Source organism: Panthera onca, chromosome A1 (assembly GCF_046562875.1).
Source record: "Panthera onca isolate mPanOnc1 chromosome A1, mPanOnc1 haplotype 2, whole genome shotgun sequence".
Lineage (NCBI taxonomy): Eukaryota > Metazoa > Chordata > Mammalia > Carnivora > Felidae > Panthera > Panthera onca.
The window spans coordinates 135,228,225-135,248,272 of NC_138339.1; the positions used below are offsets into that span (position 1 = coordinate 135,228,225).

Genomic DNA, 20,048 nt, shown 5'->3' on the forward strand with positions numbered 1-20,048 from the left:
ATCAAGTCCATCTGTTTAAAGTATTTAGCTTAGTGATTTTTAGGATGTTTACAGAGGTACTGTCTTTTCACTCTGTCTTTTCACCTCATCTCCTTTTGGAACATTTTCCTTGTCAAAAAGAAACCTTGTAACCATTGGCAGTTAATCTCCATCCTCCTACCTCCCTGCTTCTCTGCCCTGGGCAACCACTGTTTTCTGTCTCTATGGATGAAACATTTCACATAGAGATAGAAAGTATCTAGCTAGTCTGGATATTTCATATAAATGGGAGGTACTCTATGTAATCTTTTGTAACTGGCTTCTTTCACCTTTTTGTTGTTGTTGTTGTTGTTGTTGTTGTTGTTGTTGTTGTTGTTTTTAAATACACTCCACACCCAAGGTGGGGCTTGAACTCATGGTCCTGAGATCAAGAGTTGCATGCTCTACTGGTTGAGCCAGCCAGGCACCCCTCCCTCACCTACGTGTTTTCAAGTTTCCTCCAAGTTGTAGTATGCATCAGAATTTCCCTTTTATGAGCCAGTAATATTCCCTTTTATGAGCCATAATGAAACCTTATGGATCCATGTTTCAGTTGGTACATATTTGGATTGTTTCTGGTTTTTGGACATTATGAATGATGCTACTATGGAAATTTGCGTACAAGTTTTGTGTGCACATGTATTTTCAGGGGTCTTGGCTAAATACATAGGAGTAAAATTGCTATGTTTAACTTTTTGAGGAAATGCCAACATGTTTTCCAAAGCGGTGGTGCCATTTTGCTTTCTAGCCAGCAATAGGTGAAGGTTCTGATCGCTCCACACACTTGCCAACATTTAACTATTTTTTTTCTTTTTGGTGAACTGGTATCTCATGTTTCTTTATTTGCACTTTCCTAATGACTAATGATGTTGAGCATCTCTTCTGTGCTTTTTGGCCATTCATATATCTGTTTTGGAGAAAAATGTATTCAAATCCTTTGCCCATTTAAAAATTGGGTTGTCTTTTTATTATTGGGTTGTGTCCTTTATATATTCTGGATATAAGTCCTTTATCAGATATGTGATTTGTACATATTTTATCCCATTTTATAGGTTGTCTCATTACTTTCCTTTTTAACATTTATTTATTTTTTGAGAGACAGAGAGAACAGAGCATGAGCAGGGGAGGGACAGAGAGAGGAGACACAGAATCCGAAGTAGGCTCCAGGCTGTCAGCACAGAGCCTGATGTGGGGTTTGAAACCACAAATCGTGAGATCATGACCTGAACCAAGTTGGATGCTTAACTGACTGAACCACCCAGGTGCCCCTACTTTCTTGACAGTGTCTTTTGAAGTACCAAGTTTTTAAATTTTTAAATGTTGTAAATTTTTATTAAAAAATTTTTATTTTACTAAAAAGTTTTTTAAATGTTTTATTAATTTTTGAGAGAGAGAGAGAGAGAGAGAGAGAGAGAGATACAGAGCATGAGTGGCGGGGGGCGGGGAGGAGGTAGGGGGCAAAGAGAGAGAGAGAGAAGGAGACACAGAATCTGAAGCAGGCTCCAGGCTCTGAGCTGTCAGCACAGAGCCTGACACGGGGCTCTAACCAGTGGACCATGAGATCCTGACCTGAGCCAAAGTCGGATGCTTAACCGACTGAGCCACTCAGGTGCCCCGGAGACACAGGCTTTTATCTTTTTTATGTATAGTATGTAAGTCTAGAGCCAGCATTTTTGCTCTTTTCCCTCTATCCTGATTGACAGTCATGACATCATGTTGTTTAGATACTTAGTTCACCTGTTTGTGACAATGGTAATAACCAAGAACACTAAAAATGATGACTCTCTACAGAATCATCAGGCATTTATAATAGCACGAGCTATTGCCAGTGATTACCGGTCTTCGGTTTAAGATTCATCCTGCAGGGTTTTAAAACAGTGAAGAGCAGCGAGGCTGGGCCGACTTCAGAACAGGTGCTGTCTAGGATAGTCTGGTCTTGAGAATTCAGCTCATAGGACCTTTTAAGATGTGAGCCGGGTCATAAGCATGCAATTTGTGGAGGAAAGAATGCACAGGGCTAATCAACAAATACAAAATATTCTCTCCTAGTCCTAGTTACTCCAAAATGCAGAAGATGACCTAATTGGGTAACAAATGGACAGGGTTTTTTTTTTTTTTTTTTTTTTTTTTTATTTATTTTTGGGACAGAGAGAGACAGAGCATGAACGGGGGAGGGGCAGAGAGAGAGGGAGACACAGAATCGGAAACAGGCTCCAGGCTCCGAGCCATCAGCCCAGAGCCTGACGCGGGGCTCGAACTCACGGACCGCGAGATCGTGACCTGGCTGAAGTCGGACGCTTAACCGACTGCGCCACCCAGGCGCCCCAGGACAGGGTTTTTTAAAGGTCACCGCAGTTGTGGTGAAGGCGGTCAGTTTGCTACCATGCTGTGTGCAGTGCTGGAAGTGACTCTGTATGGGAGTTATCGCCCGCGTTTTGCAGAGAAGCTGGAGGCTCAGACCGTTTAATGAACTCGTCCATGTCTCCCAGTTTGTGAGTAAGCAGGCTGAGATTCGAGTACAGATCCAGATGCTTTCCCGATCTCCAGAGACATGGTGAGCTGTTAGCCAGACGGGTTCAGATGTCATTTTGAAATTTCTGGTAAACCAGAGTTCGAAGTCTATGCCAGCCTGACACCCCCACGAAAATGCTGTGAATCAAGGTGGGGTTTGGTGTTTGGACCAGACCATCATGGGGGCTGTGGGGACATAGGCTGTTTATGTCTGAAACTCTGTTCTAGTGTTTGTTCATTTTTCAGGGACAGAGGATAAAGACTGCCAGGGAACTTAATTCTTGTTAAATTCCTATATGCCTGTTACTTTATGTATAGAAACTTATTTAATCCTCTTAATAATTGCTAGGGAATAGGTATGTTTCTCACCGTTTTGGAGATAAGACAACCAAACTCCAGAGACATGGTCTCTTATCCTAGTCCACACTTCCAGTTAAACAGCTACAAAACTAGGATTGAAGGGCAACTTTGCAGAATCAAAAGGCACGCATCTTTCCCTTATTACACATGGTCTCCTGGAAGTAAAAGAAAGCACGTAGTTCCTTGTCTCGTCAGCCCATTTACATTTTATGTTATGTTTTCTGTTCCCATCACGTCTCATGGACAATGTTTGTCTTCCCAGTGTTGTGTGTACCCATGGTGATTCCTTTAAATGTGTTTCTGGAGGCTTTCTCTTTATTATTGCCCTAGGTCTGGGCTGAGCCTAACAACCTTCCCATAAAATTCTCTTTCTTTTTAAGACAGCATTCTTTGAGGGATTTTAAAGCAATTAGTGTTGGAATTCTCGAGGAATTTTTAAAAAAAAATTAAACTCCTCCACATATAATTGGTACTCCCCCAGAGGTTTTACAAAATGTAAACCAGAGAACAAAGCAAAAGTCAGAACACCAAAAACCTCACCCTTAGTGCCTGCTTACAAGGAAGTCAATGAAATCGCACCTAAAACCAAACCTATCTTTGAAAGGAACTTAAAACTCAAACATGCAAGTACGAAAATGCACATGTGTTATAATTGCATTTTCTTTTGTTGTATTTTTCTCTCTGTCTTTCTGCTTGTCTCCTTGCCTGTCTTCCTTTTTTTCCTTTCCTTTAGATACTCCCTGATAGTCTAGTGGTTAGGATTCAGTGCTCTCCTTCTTCCCTCCCTCCCTCCCTCTCTCCCTCCTTCCTTTCCTTCCTTCCTGTCTTCCTTCCTTCCTTCCTTCCTTCCTTCCTTCCTTCCTTCCTTCCTTCTTTCTTTCTGTCCCATTTTCCTTTCACTGGAAAATACTGAATTCTCTTGAACAAATGGAGTCCCGGACTGCAACCATACTTTTCAAGCCTTTCCTAGCATTGCTCATTGTCCTTCTCTACTCGAGGTCTCTTTTTTCGTCTTGAATAATACAAAAACCCTCAAACCTTGCCAGTTCTTCGATGCAATAACCCTAGAAGCAAAATACGCTTGTGTCGTAGGTTAATATGTCCTAGGTTCCTAAAGCATGTGGGATCACTCTTGTTTTTTTCTCAAGCCCTTGATGATAAACAAGGAAAATGTTCCCAATGGGCAGCCAAAGACCTCCCTCAAGTGGAGGCTTTCTGTCCTTGAGATGCTAAAGAGAGACCTTTTATATAACAAAGAGGCACTACCCTCTTCTCACCTATTTTTTTTCCAGGTCTGAGACCTGTCACTTACTGTTGTGGGTCTGGGTCCATTGGCTTCACTTCCCTCCTCTTGAACATGCTCTTATGGGGCAGGAGCTGGGCTTGTAAGATCTGCTGGATGTTCCTTTTTGCTTGAATGGCCTGCTGCCTTTTCCACATCTTTTAGAGGCCGCTGATCTTCTCTTTTAGAGGTCAGCTGATCTTCAAGAAACTCTGGGGAGTACCAGGAAGGAACTTTGAGTTTACTCCTGATCGGGCCAGTGACAGCCCTTTCAGCCAGGTGGCCTGCTTTTCCCTCACTGTATAAGGTGCTATCTCAGAAGGTTTCTCTTTCAGACTCTGCTCAGGGGGACGTGATCGGCCACAACCACGCCTGAGACGTGCAAGGGTGGGTCAGCAGATGACTCAAATGCAGATACCGATGCTTTCCCATCTCCTCCATGGGTGCAGCGAGTGGTTAGCTCAGACAGGTCAGGTGTCATTTGGAGATTTCTGGTAAACCAGAGTTTGAAGTCTACCCCTGCCTGACACACCTATGAAAAAGCTACATTCTGTGTGACTCCTAAGATAATATTCCTTCTCACCTCGAGAGCTTCATCTTATCTTGATGCTGGTGTGAGGTCACTTACACTGACCCCTTGCTCATGATGACCTATGTCTTATTCCAATCTTTATGTCTTTCCTCCCTTCAGAAGATAGTGAGAATGTGCTACCTCAGAGATTGCACCCCAATTCTCCCTCCTCTCACTTCCTCCTCTTTGTATGACTGTGCCTTTTTTTTTTTTTAAAGTTTTTGTTTATTTTGAGAGAGAGAGAGAGACAGAGAGACAGAGCACAAAGAGGGGAGAGGCAGAGAGAGTGGGAGACAGAATCCCATGCAGTCTGTATGCTGTCAGTGCAGAGCTCGACACAAGGCTCGATCCCACGAACTGTAAGCATGACCTGAGCCAAAGGCAGATGCTTAACCAATGGAGCCACCCAGGCTCCCCATGACTGTACATTGTTTACATTGAACATGCCCAACACAACAACTTTGATACCGATTGTTAAATGATATTATCAATGTTTTATCACCGCTGCCTCAGCTATGCTTTCTATAATCAGAATATACTTTTATTTTATTTATTTTTATTTAAAAAAATGTTTACTTATTTATTTTGAGAGAGAAAGAGTGCACGTGGGGGAGGGGCAGAGAGAGAGGGAGAGAGAATCCCAAGCAGGCTCTACACTGTCAGCACAGAGCCCGATGTGGGGCTCGATCTCACGACCGCGAGATCATGACCTGAGCTGAAACCAAGAGTCAGACACTTAGCCAACTGAGCCACCCAGGTGCCCTCCAGAATATACTTTTAAAGAAATGTGTTTTGTGCTGTGTTCATTATGGTTCTTTTCTCATGGTGGGGATTCAATAAATATTTCCTATTGATAAATCTGTCATACTAGAAAAGGTTATTTTACAGCAAAGTAGTTGTAAAAAAAGTTGATCTTTTTTAATCTTCTTTCTTTTTAGCTGTTCCATCAAATCACTAATGCAAACACTAAAGTTGCTCCTTAATTAGAAGAATAAAAAAAGAATGAGGGCATCTGGGTGGCTCAGTCATTAAGCATCTGACTGGCTCAGGTCACGATCTCGCAGTTTGTGAGTTCAAGTCCTACATCGGGTAAGCTTGAGCCCTGCTTGGGGTGAATGTGAGCCCTGCTTTGGGTAAAACACAAGCCCTTGGTGAGTCCCCTTCTCCCTCTCTCTTCCTGCCCCATGTGGGATATTCTGTCTCTCTCTCTCTCTGCCCCTTGCTCACTTGTACCCTCTGTCTCTCTCGGTCTCTCAAAAAAAAAAAAAAAAAAAGACATTGGCTGAACTCAAATGATAAACTACTTTCAAGTATTTAATAAATTTTAATCTATAACCATTGCAAAACAAAATGTATGTGTGGAGGTGATTTACTTGTATAGGAAAAACTAAGATGAAGATTTACAAATGAGAAGGAAGAGTACAATTTACTTGAGTTCAAGGCTAGATAATAGAACAAGATTTCTAGGCATGTGATTATTAAGAATGCAAACAACTTTTATTCTCTATCCTCCCTTTTCTACTCTTTGAATCAAAATTTGTCCGAAGGTGTTGATGATCTCGATTAAATTAATGGCCTCTGTTTATCCGTGCCCTTTGCCCAATATCTTTGTAGTCCCTGCTCACTCTAATTTGGGCTGGCCTTGTCACTTGCTCTGGCCAGTACAGTGTGGCTGAAGTGATGATGTGACAATTCTGAGTCTAGACCTCAAGAAATGTTACATGTTTCTGCTCCCTCTCTGGCTTCTCTGTGGTCACCATGACAACAAGTCTGCATTTGGGGCATGCTCCATGTGAGGCCACATGGAGAAGAACTGAGTCATTTTAGCTATCATGGAGCCCTCAGCTCCCAGTTGACCGGCCATCTGACCACAGACCGAGCCCAGATAAAATCTGACGGGTCTAGATTAGTAGAACTACCTGCCACTGGTAGCCTCCTAAGAAATAATAAATAGATTTTTAAAACCCCTGTGTTTTGAGGGGCCGACCTGGGTGGTTCAGTCAGTTGAGCATCTGACTCTTAATTTCGGCTCAGGTCACGGTCCTAGGGTGGCAGGATCGAGCCCTGTGTCGGGCTCTGCGTTGGCATGAAGTCTGCTTAAGATTCTCTCTCTCTCTCCCTCTGTCCCTCTCCCCTGCTTGCTCTCTCTCTAAAATAAAAATTAAAATTAAAATACAATAAAACATATGTTTTGAGACGGGTAAGCGGTAATAGCTAACAACTTCACATCTTATGTTGGTAATACTAATAGTGTAAGTCTGTAGTAAGTCCTCCCAGGGACTATTATATTTTAACTGTTGTCAGCTGTTTGAGCTAAACGAATGTAAGTTTGAGAGTGTCTTTGGTTTCAGTAAGTGAAGATGAGAAACTTAGGGCATGCAATGGAATCTTCCTGGGATCGTAGTCCCATGCACTTCAGAAGGCTATTATTAGACACAAGAAAACATAGTTTTAAGGTCAGGTGGGTGGCATCAGTTAGAGATCTCAAAGCTGTAGCCGGTAGACCTACAAACTGTTGCCATGACGTCCCCACACGCATGCTCCCCAACCTCCCCCACGGCATTCCCACTCCCCAGGCTAGCCTCCCCCTGCACAGCAGACCGCACTACCCATGACTCACTCTTCTCGGGTCTTTCACAGAAGCCCTTCTTCCATCCGCTATATCAGCTGCGCTCCAGGGTTTTGCACTGAAGGGCTAGCACCAGTCAAAGGTGACCCCCAGTCCTGCCTCCTGCCTCATGCGTGATGAACCCTCAGACGTGCTAAGAGTTTCACATTTATGTACTCTGGTTTTCTTTTCTGCAAAATGGTGGTGGGGAAAGACCCTCAGCAAAATTCTGCTCTGTCTCTCTCCTGCTCAACTTTACAGTTACAGAAAGAAGTTAGGGAAAAACAGAAGGTTTGGCTTTTCAGAAAGTGAGTCCAGCGTTCTTTTGATCATTGGTAAAGATAGTTACTGCTGATTTAGAAACCTTGAATATGGGCCAAAGCTTTAGCAAATATTAACTCTAATTTTATGGCCCTTATTATTAACAGCCAGATAAATGATAGTTCAGAGATTTTACATGATGTGAATGGATCCAAAGTCACACATGTGATTAGAGGCAAAGCCATAAATATAGCAAAGCCATAAATGTAGTAATAGTTGGAGTGTCTAATTTGTACTTTCGAAAAAAATTAAAAATCTGCTTCCCATTCCATAGTATGGATATGTAAGATCGTCTTTCGAGTTAGGCAGTACCTCCTGAACCGCATGCATTCTCCTTCAGACACATGAAGGAACTCGAGCCCTACCAGAGTCATCTTATCAACCTGAAAGCCTATTGTAGACCCCTCATAAACTCAGCTTTTGGGAAAACAGCAGGAAGAGGCCACTCAGCGGGGAAGCCTGGTGGGAAAGTGGGGGCAAGTGTTGTCATCGTAATGGTGCATTTTATAACAATAAGCTCCAAGCCGGGTGACTTAATCCCCCTTGTGCTCAGTTTCCTCATCTGTAAATGTGGGTGTGGAGTCAATCAGTGTTTTCCTGAACTGTGGTCTGTGGACAATTTCCCTAGCCCATGTGAAAGTTGTGAAATGCTATCTACAAGGTCCATCCATCCCTTAGAGACCTTTGTGAAGGTCTGTATTCAAGAAGTCTGTCATAGCGATCCTGGAAACCTCTTAAGAACCTAAAGGAAGAATGCCATTTTGGAAATGTACAGTCAGATGACTCTTACAATTTCCTTTGGCTATAAAGACATCTGAGCTAATAGATCTTTCGTTCTGTTGCAATTTACGGCTAATTCCATTTTCTTTCTTTCTTTCTTTCTTTCTCTTCCTTCCTTCCTCCCTCTCTTTCTTTCTTTCTTTCTTTCTTTCTTTCTTTCTTTCTTTCTAGCAACAATGCTTTTATTTTAACAAAAAAGTATATAAAGAGGGTCACAGAATGGGGGGTGGTAAGATAGGATGTAATGTGTGCGGTGTCTCTGGATTCCATCCCTCTCTTCCTGCCTCACACGCAAAAGTTACTGAATAATGTAAAAGTCACCATTCACAGTGCCAGAACACCATCCAAATAATTGTTTTCATCAGGGTCAAAAAATACAGTGATTATGAATGTGCTGTGACCAGTTATTGATTCCACTTTCTACCAAGGAAGGAAACGGGGAAAAAAAATAATATTTTGGGGCACCTGGCTGGCTCAGTTGGTGGAATGTGTTCCTCTTGATTTCGGGGTTATAAGTTTGAGTCCCATGTTGGGTGTAGAGGTTACTTCAGAAGAAAATCTTTATTATTATTATTATTTCAATATTTGCTTTTTTAAAGTTTATTGATTTTGATAGAGAGCGAGAGAGAGAGTGCACACATGAGAGCAGGGGAGGGGCAGAGAGAGAGGGAGAAAGGGAGAATCCTAAGCAGGCTCCACAAGGTCAGTGCAGTGGGACTCAGAACTCTCAAACTGTGAGGTCATGACCTGAGCCGAGATCAAGAGTCAGACACTTATCCAACTGAGCTACCCAGGCGCCCCATTAAGATTTTCTTTTTAAGTAATCTCTACACCCAACACGGGGCTCAAATTCACAACCCTGAGATCAAGGGTCACATGTTTCACTGACTGAGTCAGCCAGGCACCCCTTAAAAATAAAATCTTTAAAAAAAAATCATATTTTCTTGGTTGTCTACTTTGTGTCAGGCAATGTGTTAGATATTCTATGTATTCCTTATTTATTTCTTGCAACACTATGTGGAGTATTATTATTCTCACCTTACTGATATTGATCTTAACTACATCATTTTTTTTCATAGCTACTGTAGTCTTACTGAGAGAGTAACAGTACATCAACAATGTAGAGTCAGTGGGCGCAATCCCCGATACTCTATCTCTACACATTCTCTAGGTGATATTATCCAGCCCTAGGGCTTTAATACTATTCTTATGATGTGGTGATGACTGATGACTATGAAATCTCATAATTTTCTCTTGAATGTTCCTGTATTAAATAAACATCTCAAATTTAGTGTGACCAAACCAGCATTTTAATTTTTTTTTTAACATTTATTTATTTTTGAGACAGAGAGAGAGCATGAACGGGGGATGGTCAGAGAGAGAGGAAGACACAGAATCCGAAACAGGCTCCAGGCTCTGAGCTGTCAGCACAGAGCCCAACGCGGGGCTCGAACTCATGGACCGTGAGATCATGACCTGAGCCGAAGTCGGACGCTCAATTGACTGAGCCACCCAGGCGCCCCCAAACCAGCATTTTATATTTGGAGCTTTCCTCTAAAATTTTCTTGCCCAGTTAACCCTTAGTAATTGGCCTCCATGTCTGCCATGTCAAACAGCAATTTAGATGTTGATTTCTCTCATACGTTCATTCACCATGTGCACTGTATCAACCAGTCTGTTCTTGCAAGACACATCTAGAATGTGACTGCTTCTCTCCATTTCCATGTGTATTTCTGGTCAAGCTACATCATCTCTTATGAGGACAATTACCGCACTGTTCCATTTGTTTCTACTTGTGTTCCGTCTGCAATCAGGAGCCAAGATGATCTAAGACATAAATATAGGCACTGTCTTGGCCGGTTTGCTGAGGAAGACCACCAGCCTTGCGGGATTGGCTGCATGTGAGGGTCCACACAAGAGTCTAAGAGTATCGTACACAAAGATTCTTGATGTTCTTGAGCAAATTCCTAAAAATGCAGCTTACAGCAAGTATATAGAATGGATTACAAATGAGAAGTGGGGTATGGTTAAAGCGGAACCAGATGTTGAGAACTTAGAAGACCCACTTCAGGGTGGCCAACTAGAAGAGGTGATTCTTCAGGCTGAAAAAAAGTCTGGCGGGAAAAATGATACATCGGAAACCATGGGAGCCTTCAGTGGAAGAGCTCCTGCCAACCACTGGTAATGGCCAATATAATCCTCATTAAATGACTAGTGTGTTGATGGAAAGCTGATGTAATTAAGTGTTCTGTTACATAAAATAAAGAAATAAAAAATTTAGACCATGTTACTTTGCTCCTTAAGACCTTCTTATGATTTTCCATTTCACTAAAAAGAAAAAAAAAAATCTAAGTTGCAGTCTCTGGCCTTGCTCATGTCTCCAACCTCATTTGGCCGATGCTTCCTTCCCTATGTTGGTTTCTTTCCCGACCTGCAACGTACCAGGCTTGTTCAACCCCAGATTGCTTCGCTTGCTCTGCCCTCTGCCTGGATGGCTCTTCTCATCCTCATTTGTTGTTGGTTCAAATGTTGTCTCCTCAGGGGTGCCTTCCCTGACCACCTTTTCAGAAATGATCCCACGTTGTGCAGAAACTGTGGAAGAAACATCATTCTGCTTTGTTTTTCAAAGGAGTTGTCCCTCTTTTATTTTATTAGTTTATTTGCTACCCTCCCACCTGTTTCTCTCAACTAGAAGGTAAGTCCATGAGAGCTTCCCTCTTTTTGTTGTGTTCAACCCCACGTCTCCCTGCTGGTGTGTTTCACAGTGCCTCGTACGTATAGTGGCTCAGTAGATATTTGCAGGCTTAATAAAATAAATGTTATCTGTCTTGCTCATCTTCCCAGCCATTTCTGTTCAGCGCACACTTAAAAATAATCAAACACATGTAAGGCTACACACAGTGTCTTCAAGCAGATTTCAAACAAATGTACTTTTTGGAAAGAAATGTTTTATGTGTATTTATTTATTTATTTATTTATTTATTTATTTTTACATGTGTTTATTTTTGAGAGGCAAAGAAAGCACAAGTGGGGAGGGGCAGAGAGAGAGAGAAGGAGGCAGAATCCAAAGCAGGCTCCAGGCTCTGAGCTGTCAGCACAGAGCCCGAGGCGGGGTTCGAACTCACAAACCGTGAGATCATGACCTGAGCCGAAGTCGGGCGCTTAACCAGCTGAGCCACCCAGGTGTCCCAAATGTTAATTAATTAATTAATTAATTGAGAGAGAGAGAGAGAGAGAGAGGGAGAGAGAGAGGGAGTACATGTGCACATGTGAGAGGAGGAGGGCAGAGAGGGAGGGAGAGAATCCCAAGCAGGCTCTACACTGCCAACTTGGAAGCGGATATGGGGCTTCACCCCACAACATGAGATCACCACCCTGGATGGAAACCAAGAGTCACTCGTTCAACTGACTGAGCCATCCAGGCACCTGTATTCAGACAAATTTTTAGATGAGATTATTATCTGCATGGGATTTTTTTTTATTTATTTATTTTTTCAATATATGAAATTTATTGTCAAATTGGTTTCCATACAACACCCAGTGCTCATCCCAAAAGGTGCCCTCCTCAATACCCATCACCCACCCTCCCCTCCCTCCCACCCCCCATCAACCCTCAGTTTGTTCTCAGTGTTTAAGAGTCTCTTATGCTTTGGCTCTCTCCCACTCTAACCTCTTTTTTTTTTTTTTCCTTCCCCTCCCCCATGGGTTTCTGTTAAGTTTCTCAGGATCCACATAAGAGTGAAAACATATGGTATCTGTCTTTCTCTGTTTGGCTTATTTCACTTAGCATCACACTCTCCAGTTCCATCCACGTTGCTACAAAGGGCCATATTTCATTCTTTCTCATTGCCACGTAGTATTCCATTGTGTATATAAACCACAGTTTCTTTATCCATTCATCAGCTGATGGACATTTAGGCTCTTTCCATAATTTGGCTATTGTTGAGAGTGCTGCTATAAACATTGGGGTACAAGTGCCACTATGCATCAGCACTCCTGTATCCCTTGGGTAAATTCCTAGCAGTGCTACTGCTAGGTCATAGGGTAGGTCTATTTTTAATTTTTTGAGGAACCTCCACACTGTTTTCCAGAGTGGCTGCACCAATTTGCATTCCCACCAACAGTGCAAGAGGGTTCCCGTTTCTCCACATCCTCTCCAGCATCTATAGTCTCCTGATTTGTTCATTTTGGCCACTCTGACTGGCGTGCATGGGATTTTTTAATGTGTAAAAACTCTGAGATAGAAGAAAGGACAACACTGTGAAGAAGTCATCAGATACTTCTGCACTGAGGCAGTGGAGGTTTGGAAAGGATAAACTGGTGATTCTGGTGTATTTTTTAAGTCATGGTTTCCAGGAGAGGGCAGGGATCGAAACTACAAATGGTTAAACATGGCTTTTGGGAACTTGTCATGTAATTCTTTTTTTGTCCAATCACTCCTTGCTATGGAGGCCAGTGGATTAACTTCTTCCAAACATTGCACTCGGAAAGGAGGGATGCTAAGGGAAGGTGTGGGGTGGCACTGAAATAGCCCCCTCTAAGGTCCCTGCAGAAGGAGACTGTCTGTTGTAACCAAAATAAATTTGAAGAAGTGCCACATTGATAATTAGTGGAATATTTATTTTGGCGTGGTATAGCTCTTTTCTAGAAGTTGGAGAGATGTGGAGGAGAGAGAAAAATGGGAAATATCCTGTATTCTTGAAGGGAAAGGTATACAGTAGATAGTTTCATCTTTGAAATTCTGGCGCCACCTAGTGGTGAATGAAGCCTGTTTTAGAGATCCGCCATTTTTCTTAAATGTTTGTCTCAAACTTTCAGGTATGTCTTAGAATCATACAGTGAGCTTGTGCAATTCCCACCACCCCCCCCCCCCCCCCCACCTCCCACCCATTGCTATAGATTTCAGAATCCTATAGTTCTTATGTGGGGCTTGGGCAACAGAGTCTGGAAAACGGGTTTCCCAGGTGATACTGTAGAATTTTTAGTTAGCTTTTTAAAAAAATAATCATACATCAAGTGGCTCTAGCGATGTTTCTGGTTGTCTTGCCGTAAATTTGTCCCAGAAAGACCATCCTGGCCACAGATAGGTTTAATTGAGGTAATAGTGTCTGAAAGGAGAAGTTCCAGTAATTCATGGAGGTCCAGGCTTTGCAAAACCACCTCAGGGGCTCCAGGCATTTCCCAGGTGAACTTTTTAAAGGAGAATTAAAAAAAAATAAGTAAGTAACTGGATTGATTATTATTATTATTATTATTATTTAGAGAGAGCACAGGTTGGGGAGAGGGGCAGAAGGAGAGGGAGAAAGAACCTCAAACAGGCTCCACACTCAGTGTGGAACCCGACAGGGGGCTCGATCCCACGTGGGGCTCAATCTCACAACCGTGAGCTTGTGACCTGGCTGAAATTAAGAGTCCAACACAGCGGAGCCACTTGGGTGCCCCTCTCAGAAGACCTTTTATTTAAGGCTTCCTGAGGGATTCCCAAGGAAATGAATCTTCAAATATGACCTCAGACTCATAATAACAAGTACTCAGGGCATCTACAGAGCTCAGTTGGTTACGTCACCCGACTCTTGATTTTAGATCAGGTCATGATCCACAGTGCTTGAGATCAAGCCGACCGTTGGGCTCTGCCTGTCAGAGTGGACCCTGCTTGGGATTCTCTCCCCCACCCCCCCACCTCCGCCCCACTCCTGCTCATGCTCTCTCTCTCAAAAAATAAATAAACATTTAAAAAAATTTAAAAATCTGGCACATTGACTCACATGTGCTTGACTGTGCTCAGATTTCAGCTGTGAATGTACTGGACAGTTCCATTCAGGCTTCCACTCATTTTAAGGTAATAAGGTCCCCCTTCAAGTCCTCACCTAATGCCCCAGGATTTCCTTTGGTGCTGCACACGCCATAAGGAACTTTCTAGGTTATGACATATACCCAGCTTGGAAGCACGGGGGAGGTTAGCACATCTGGGAGCAATCCTTGATCATGGGGGATGGGAGCCAATGGGTCAATACTCCTGCCTTTTCTGCTTGGGGAAGGGCCTCATGAAGGGTTATGTATGAATGGTAGGCTCAGGACTTTACCCCATGGGCAGAAGTGTGTTTGAAGGGAAGAGTAGTGAGAGGGAGAATTTTAATTAGGATCCTAGATATTTTGGTGGTACCATGGAGATGGGATTGGTTTGGGAAGTAAATGGGGTCAGAGACAGATATTAGGCATTGATTATAGTTGCTCTGATTTGAAATAGATTGGGACTAAATTAGGCAGAAAAATGCCGTAGAAATTTGAAGTAGGAGACGTGATAGTAACCCCCTCTCCCTCTCGCTCTCCCTCTCGCTCTCTGCCCCCAAGTGTACTGGTCTGTTTTCCTTCCTGAATTGAATTGGGCTTATGAAAGCCCATGAAATGGGCTCAGGGTCCCTGTCTTTGTTTTGTGTTGCTCTGTTGCAAACCTCCCTCAAATTTAGTGGCTGAAATGGCCTGTTTTGCTGTTGTTCATAAAGTTGGGCTGGGCTCACCTAGGCGTTTCTTTTTGCTGCTCTTACCTGGGGATATGCAGCTGGTTGTTCTCTTTGCAGGCTTGCTGGTCAGTGTCGTAGTCAGGGTTCTCCAGAGCAACAGAACCAATACGATAGACAGGGAAACTATGGATTGCGAGAAACTTGTTCCAGCGAGTGTTCCGCAAGATAAGCAAACATTTCTAATATATTTTAACTAGATAAAATGAGCGATGTCTGGTGATATGAGTAGGACGTGATGCTGAATGTCACATGATCACACCTGAGCCAATGGTCCTTGAAATTCGCTTTGATAGACAAGTGCTTTGGATTACAAGCATGTGTCCGCAGCGAATTAGGCTCCCAAACCAAGGTTTCACTGTATCTCAATATACATGAGGAGATTTGTTGTGGGAATTGGCTCAGGCAGTTGTGAAGGCTGTCTGCAAGCTGCAGAGCTGGGGGCATAATTCAGGCCAAGCCTGAAGGCTGAGAACCAGGAGCTCCCATGTCTGAAGGCAGGAGAAAATGGACATCCCGGCTCAAGAAGAAAGAGACGTTCGTCCACTCTTCCTCTTTTTGTTCCAACAGATTGGATGCTGCCTGCCCACATTGGTGACCTCAGGTCTCTTCACTCAATCTACTGCATCAGATGCTAATCTCACCCAGAAACACTCACACAGACTCACCAAGACATGTTTTACCAGCTATCTGGGCAGCTGTGAGGCTCGTCAGGTTGACACAAAAAACCACCCGTCACTGTCAGGGACCGTGACACAGGCAGCTTGTCTTTGCCCTGCATGCTGTTCTCCCCAGTCACACGCTTTCTCCTCTGGAGGCGACAGGTCTGGGGCACGAGGCGGGGTGGTAGGGCAGCAAAGTCACGAGGTTCTTGAAGCCTGAGCTCAGAGCCACGTTCGGCACATCTGTCTATTCTCTTGGTCAAAGCAAGCAGAAGGTGACTCAGCTGTGGGGAAGTAGACTCCATCTCTTGACGGAAAGAGCTCAAGGAATTTAAGATCCCTTTTAATTTACTACTGCAGCCTATCTTAGTAGCCAACGAAATGAACCATGTCCTCTTATACCTGGAATTGGTTTTAAAACTGGAATTCGGGGTGCCTGGGTGGCTCAGTGGGTTGAGCGTCTGACTTTGGCTCAGGTCATGATCTTACGGTTCGTGAGCTCGACCCTCACGTTGGGCTCTCTGCTTTCAGCTCCGAGTCAGCTTTGGATCCTCTCTCCCCCTCTGTCTGCACTCCTCCCCCCCCGACTCAGCTCTCTCCACAAATAAATAAACATTAAATAAAACACAAAAAAACCAAACCAGAATTCAGGCTACTTATGTGCTGACCAGTCACACCTCCTCTCTCTCTTACGTGGTAAATATCCTGAGAAATATTTTATATCTGTGACAAGTTGAATTAACCTTCCCTAAGTGGAAGGGTGTAGGGAGAAGGTTGGATTAAAAAAAAATTTTTTTTTCCAGATTCACTGGACTCACTTAGTTAATATCTTTTCAAAACTATAGTAATTATATTTCAAATGAGTTCTATTTTATTTTTATTTATTATTATTTTTAAATTTAATTAATTTTATTTATTTATTTATTTATTTTTTTAATTTTTTTTTCAACGTTTTTTTTTTTTTTTATTTATTTTTGGGACAGAGAGAGACAGAGCATGAACGGGGGAGGGGCAGAGGGAGAGGGAGACACAGAATCGGAAACAGGATCCAGGCTCCGAGCCATCAGCCCAGAGCCTGACGCGGGGCTCGAACTCACGGACCGCGAGATCGTGACCTGGCTGAAGTCGGACGCTTAACCGACTGGGCCACCCAGGCGCCCCAAAATTTAATTTATTTTTAAGAGAGACAGAGAGTGAACGGGGGAGGTGCAGAGAGAGAGAGAGAGAGAGGGAGACACAGAATCCAAAGCAGGCTCTAGGCTCCAAGCTGTCAGCACAGAGCCCGATGCGGGGCTTGAACTCACGAACTGTGAGACCATGACCTGAGCCGAAGTCAGATGCCCAGCTGACCGAGCCACCCAAGTGCCCCAAGTGAGTTCTAGTTTAAACTAGTGAAATTTTTTTGTGTGTGTGAATTTGAGTTTTTTTGTAAGGGAAAAGAAAAAGGTATTTTTATCTTCACAGTATGGCACTGATATTTATGAGATTATTTTCATAATTCCCCTAATAAACACCTTCATAATGGAATAAAAATAATTTATGTTTTAAATGCATGCAATTTCATGAAACACTGGAGAAAATTTCAGTATCTTAAATTTCAGAATTACTTGGTAAGAATATTAATTTTATAAACTTTTATGACAGGATTGCTCACTGTAATGGAAATATCAAACACAAAGAAAGCTTTTGATAACCTGTTTAAAGGAAGCAGAAATAGGGATGCCTGGGTGGCTCAGTTGGTTAAGCATCTGGCTCTTGATTTTGCTCAGGGTATGATCTCAAAGTTCATGAGCTCAAATCCTGCACTGGGCTCCATGTGGATAGTGTGAAACCTGCTTGGGATTCTCTCTCCCTTTCTCTCTGCCTTGACCCCGCTCGTGCTCTCTCTTTCTCTCTCAAAGTAAATAAACTTAAAAAAAAATAAAACAAGCAGAAATAGGGGGTGCCTGGTTGGCTCAGTCGGTAAAGTATGTGACTCTTGATCTCTGGGTTGTAGGTTTGAGCCCCACACTGGGTGTAGAGGTTACTTAAAGCTTTTTTTTTTTTTTTAATTGTAATGTTTATTTACATTGAGAGAGAGAGAGAGAGAGAGAGAGAGAGAGAGAGAGAGAATGAGCAGAGGAGGAGGGAGAGCTGGAGACAGAATCTGAAGCAGGTTCCAGTCTCCGAGCTGAGCCGTCAGCGCAGAGCCAGAAGCCGGACTCAAACCCACGAACCGCAAGATCATGACCTGAGCTGAGGTCAAAAGCTTAACGTACTGAGCCATCCAAGTACCCTGAGATTACTTAAAAAGAAAAGGAACTGGAGAAAAGTAAAAGAGTCAGAAACAGAATGGAAATGGCTTTTTTTCTGTGAAGAATCATTTGATCACATACCATACAGTGGGAGAAAAGTTGTGGGAAAATCTTCTCCCTAACAGAGCTGTGGCCCTCAGAACAACTGCAGAACTGCAGAGGCAGGAAAAAAAAAAAAAAAAAAAAGCACAATTTTGCTAAAGAGATGAGTGCAAAGGCAGCCTACATCAAAATCTTTTCAGAAGGACCAATTTTCTTTCCTTTTGAACCAAGATCCGTGATTCAGTTCTGGGCATTTCTTTCCAAGACCTTTTTTTTTTTTTTTTTCTGGCTTCTCTCACACGACTTTTTGCCCTTCCGTTTCTCACCTCAAACAGCTGCTTCTGAAAAGTTGACTTTGAGCTGTTTCAAAAGGTCATCGTATTCACTGTTTCCTCTTCTGACTACCATGTTTATATTCTGACGCTGGGCTCCACGTGTCTCAACGGGTTTTCCCAGGAAGGCTGGCTTGTTTGTTTAGATGCTCCCGAAACCGAGGAAGAGGGATTCCGTCTCTCAACGACAGTGAACCAAGCTGCTGGCACAGGTGAAAATGAAGAGACATCTCAACAATAGAATTTGGAGCAAAAGAAACCAGACACAAGAGTACGTGCTGTATAAGTCACTTATGTAAAATGCCAGAACAGGCAAAGTTAATGTACAGTTCGACCAGGATATGGGTTACTTAGGTAGGTAGGCTGGACAGTGCAAGCAGGTGGAAATGTTGGGGCGCTGCCTGGATTTAGGTACCGGGTACCTGGGCAGGCTTGCTTTGCGAACTTTTATCGCGCTGTGCACTTAGGATTTGTGCATTTTTTCATTTGTTACACTTCTTGAAAAAGTGGAGCAGTCGAGGAAGGATGGCTTTTTCCTTTGGCTTCAGGGAAATCTGCGTTTGGGTGCGTCTGGTGGTTTTTAAGGAAAGAATCGTTAAGTTGGCAACATTATATATATTTTTGAGACCCGCTTTGTTGCAGTGTTGATTTTGATTTTATTGGGTTTCAGTGTCCACATAAACCACACGGAGGAGGTCAAGCATCCTATAAATCAGTGGCAATTAGAAACAACACAAGAACAATACAAAGCAAAGCCAAACTCTAGGTGATCACTATGGCAGTGCTGTAGGACTGTATTTTATTGAAAGAACAATAGTCACGCTCCACTAAGGCTAGAAACCCTAAGAGGAAGCTGGAAACTAAACATTAATATCATTGAAACCAATATACCTAGACAACTTCTCTATTTTTTTTTTCTTTCTTTTATTTTCTTCCCTAATACCATGTAAGACCAGGTCATCTATCATTTGATTTTTTTTTTAAAGTTTAATTTATTTATTTTGAGAAAGAGAGAGAGAAAGCATGAGCAGGGGAGGGGCAGAGAGAGGGAGAGAGAGAGAATCCCAACCAGGCTCCTCATCATTAGCGCAGAGCCCAACGTGGGGCTCGAACTCACAAACTGTGAGATCATGACCTGAGCTGAAACCAGGAGTCAAACATTCACCTGACTGAGTCACCCAGGCACCCCTATCATTTGATATTTCTTGGTTGATTCTGTTCAGCAGGAAGTTGTGTATTATTTTCTGGAAAGGGAAAGAAACAGGAAGTCATAAAGACTGGTAAAGTTAATGAAATATTTCACATTTGCCCATAATCACATTTAAATGTTACTTATATGTTGTTGGCCGACTTCTGTTATTTCCTGTAACAGTACTGACTGCTATCTCATAGTGGGTGCTTCTTCCAGGAGGTTTTTTTTTTTTTTTTTTATTGTTATAGCATGTTGGACATAATGCCTGAATTCATCCTTCCTTCCTTACAGTAGAAACAGCTCAAATATTACCAATGATACCATCCTTAAGACTCTGTCCCTTGCATAGAAGCTGGAAGTTAGTGGAGAAAAAATAGATTAGCCATTTCAATTGCTGCTCATGTACCGGGGATACAACCTCGGTGGGTGGAAATGCATTTCATCCTTGGGACTCAGAATTTCAGCTTCACTGAATGTTTTATGCCATGTAGTTATAAGCCTGAGAAAGGGAGAGAGAGAGAGAGAGAGAGAGAGAGAGAGAGAGCGAGCATGAGCAG

At 42.8% G+C, this 20,048-nt stretch overlaps 1 protein-coding gene, 1 long non-coding RNA gene and 1 pseudogene across 2 annotated transcripts in view; 2 read left to right on the forward strand and 1 right to left on the reverse strand.

Annotated features, from left to right (window-relative positions):
* The window catches only part of GRAMD2B (GRAM domain containing 2B), a 136,832-nt gene extending 132,439 nt beyond the window's left edge, over positions 1-4,393 (reverse strand). Inside the window, exon 1 of the mRNA XM_060636243.3 lies at positions 4,202-4,393. Within this exon, the coding sequence (XP_060492226.1) occupies positions 4,202-4,329 (128 nt within the window). The 5' untranslated portion in view covers positions 4,330-4,393. The remainder of the gene's footprint in view (positions 1-4,201) is intronic.
* The window catches only part of LOC145715445 (uncharacterized), a 77,153-nt gene that overhangs the window by 52,007 nt on the left and 5,098 nt on the right, over positions 1-20,048 (forward strand). The window lies entirely within an intron of this gene.
* LOC132680448 (NADH dehydrogenase [ubiquinone] 1 alpha subcomplex subunit 5 pseudogene) lies at positions 7,354-10,648 on the forward strand (annotated as a pseudogene).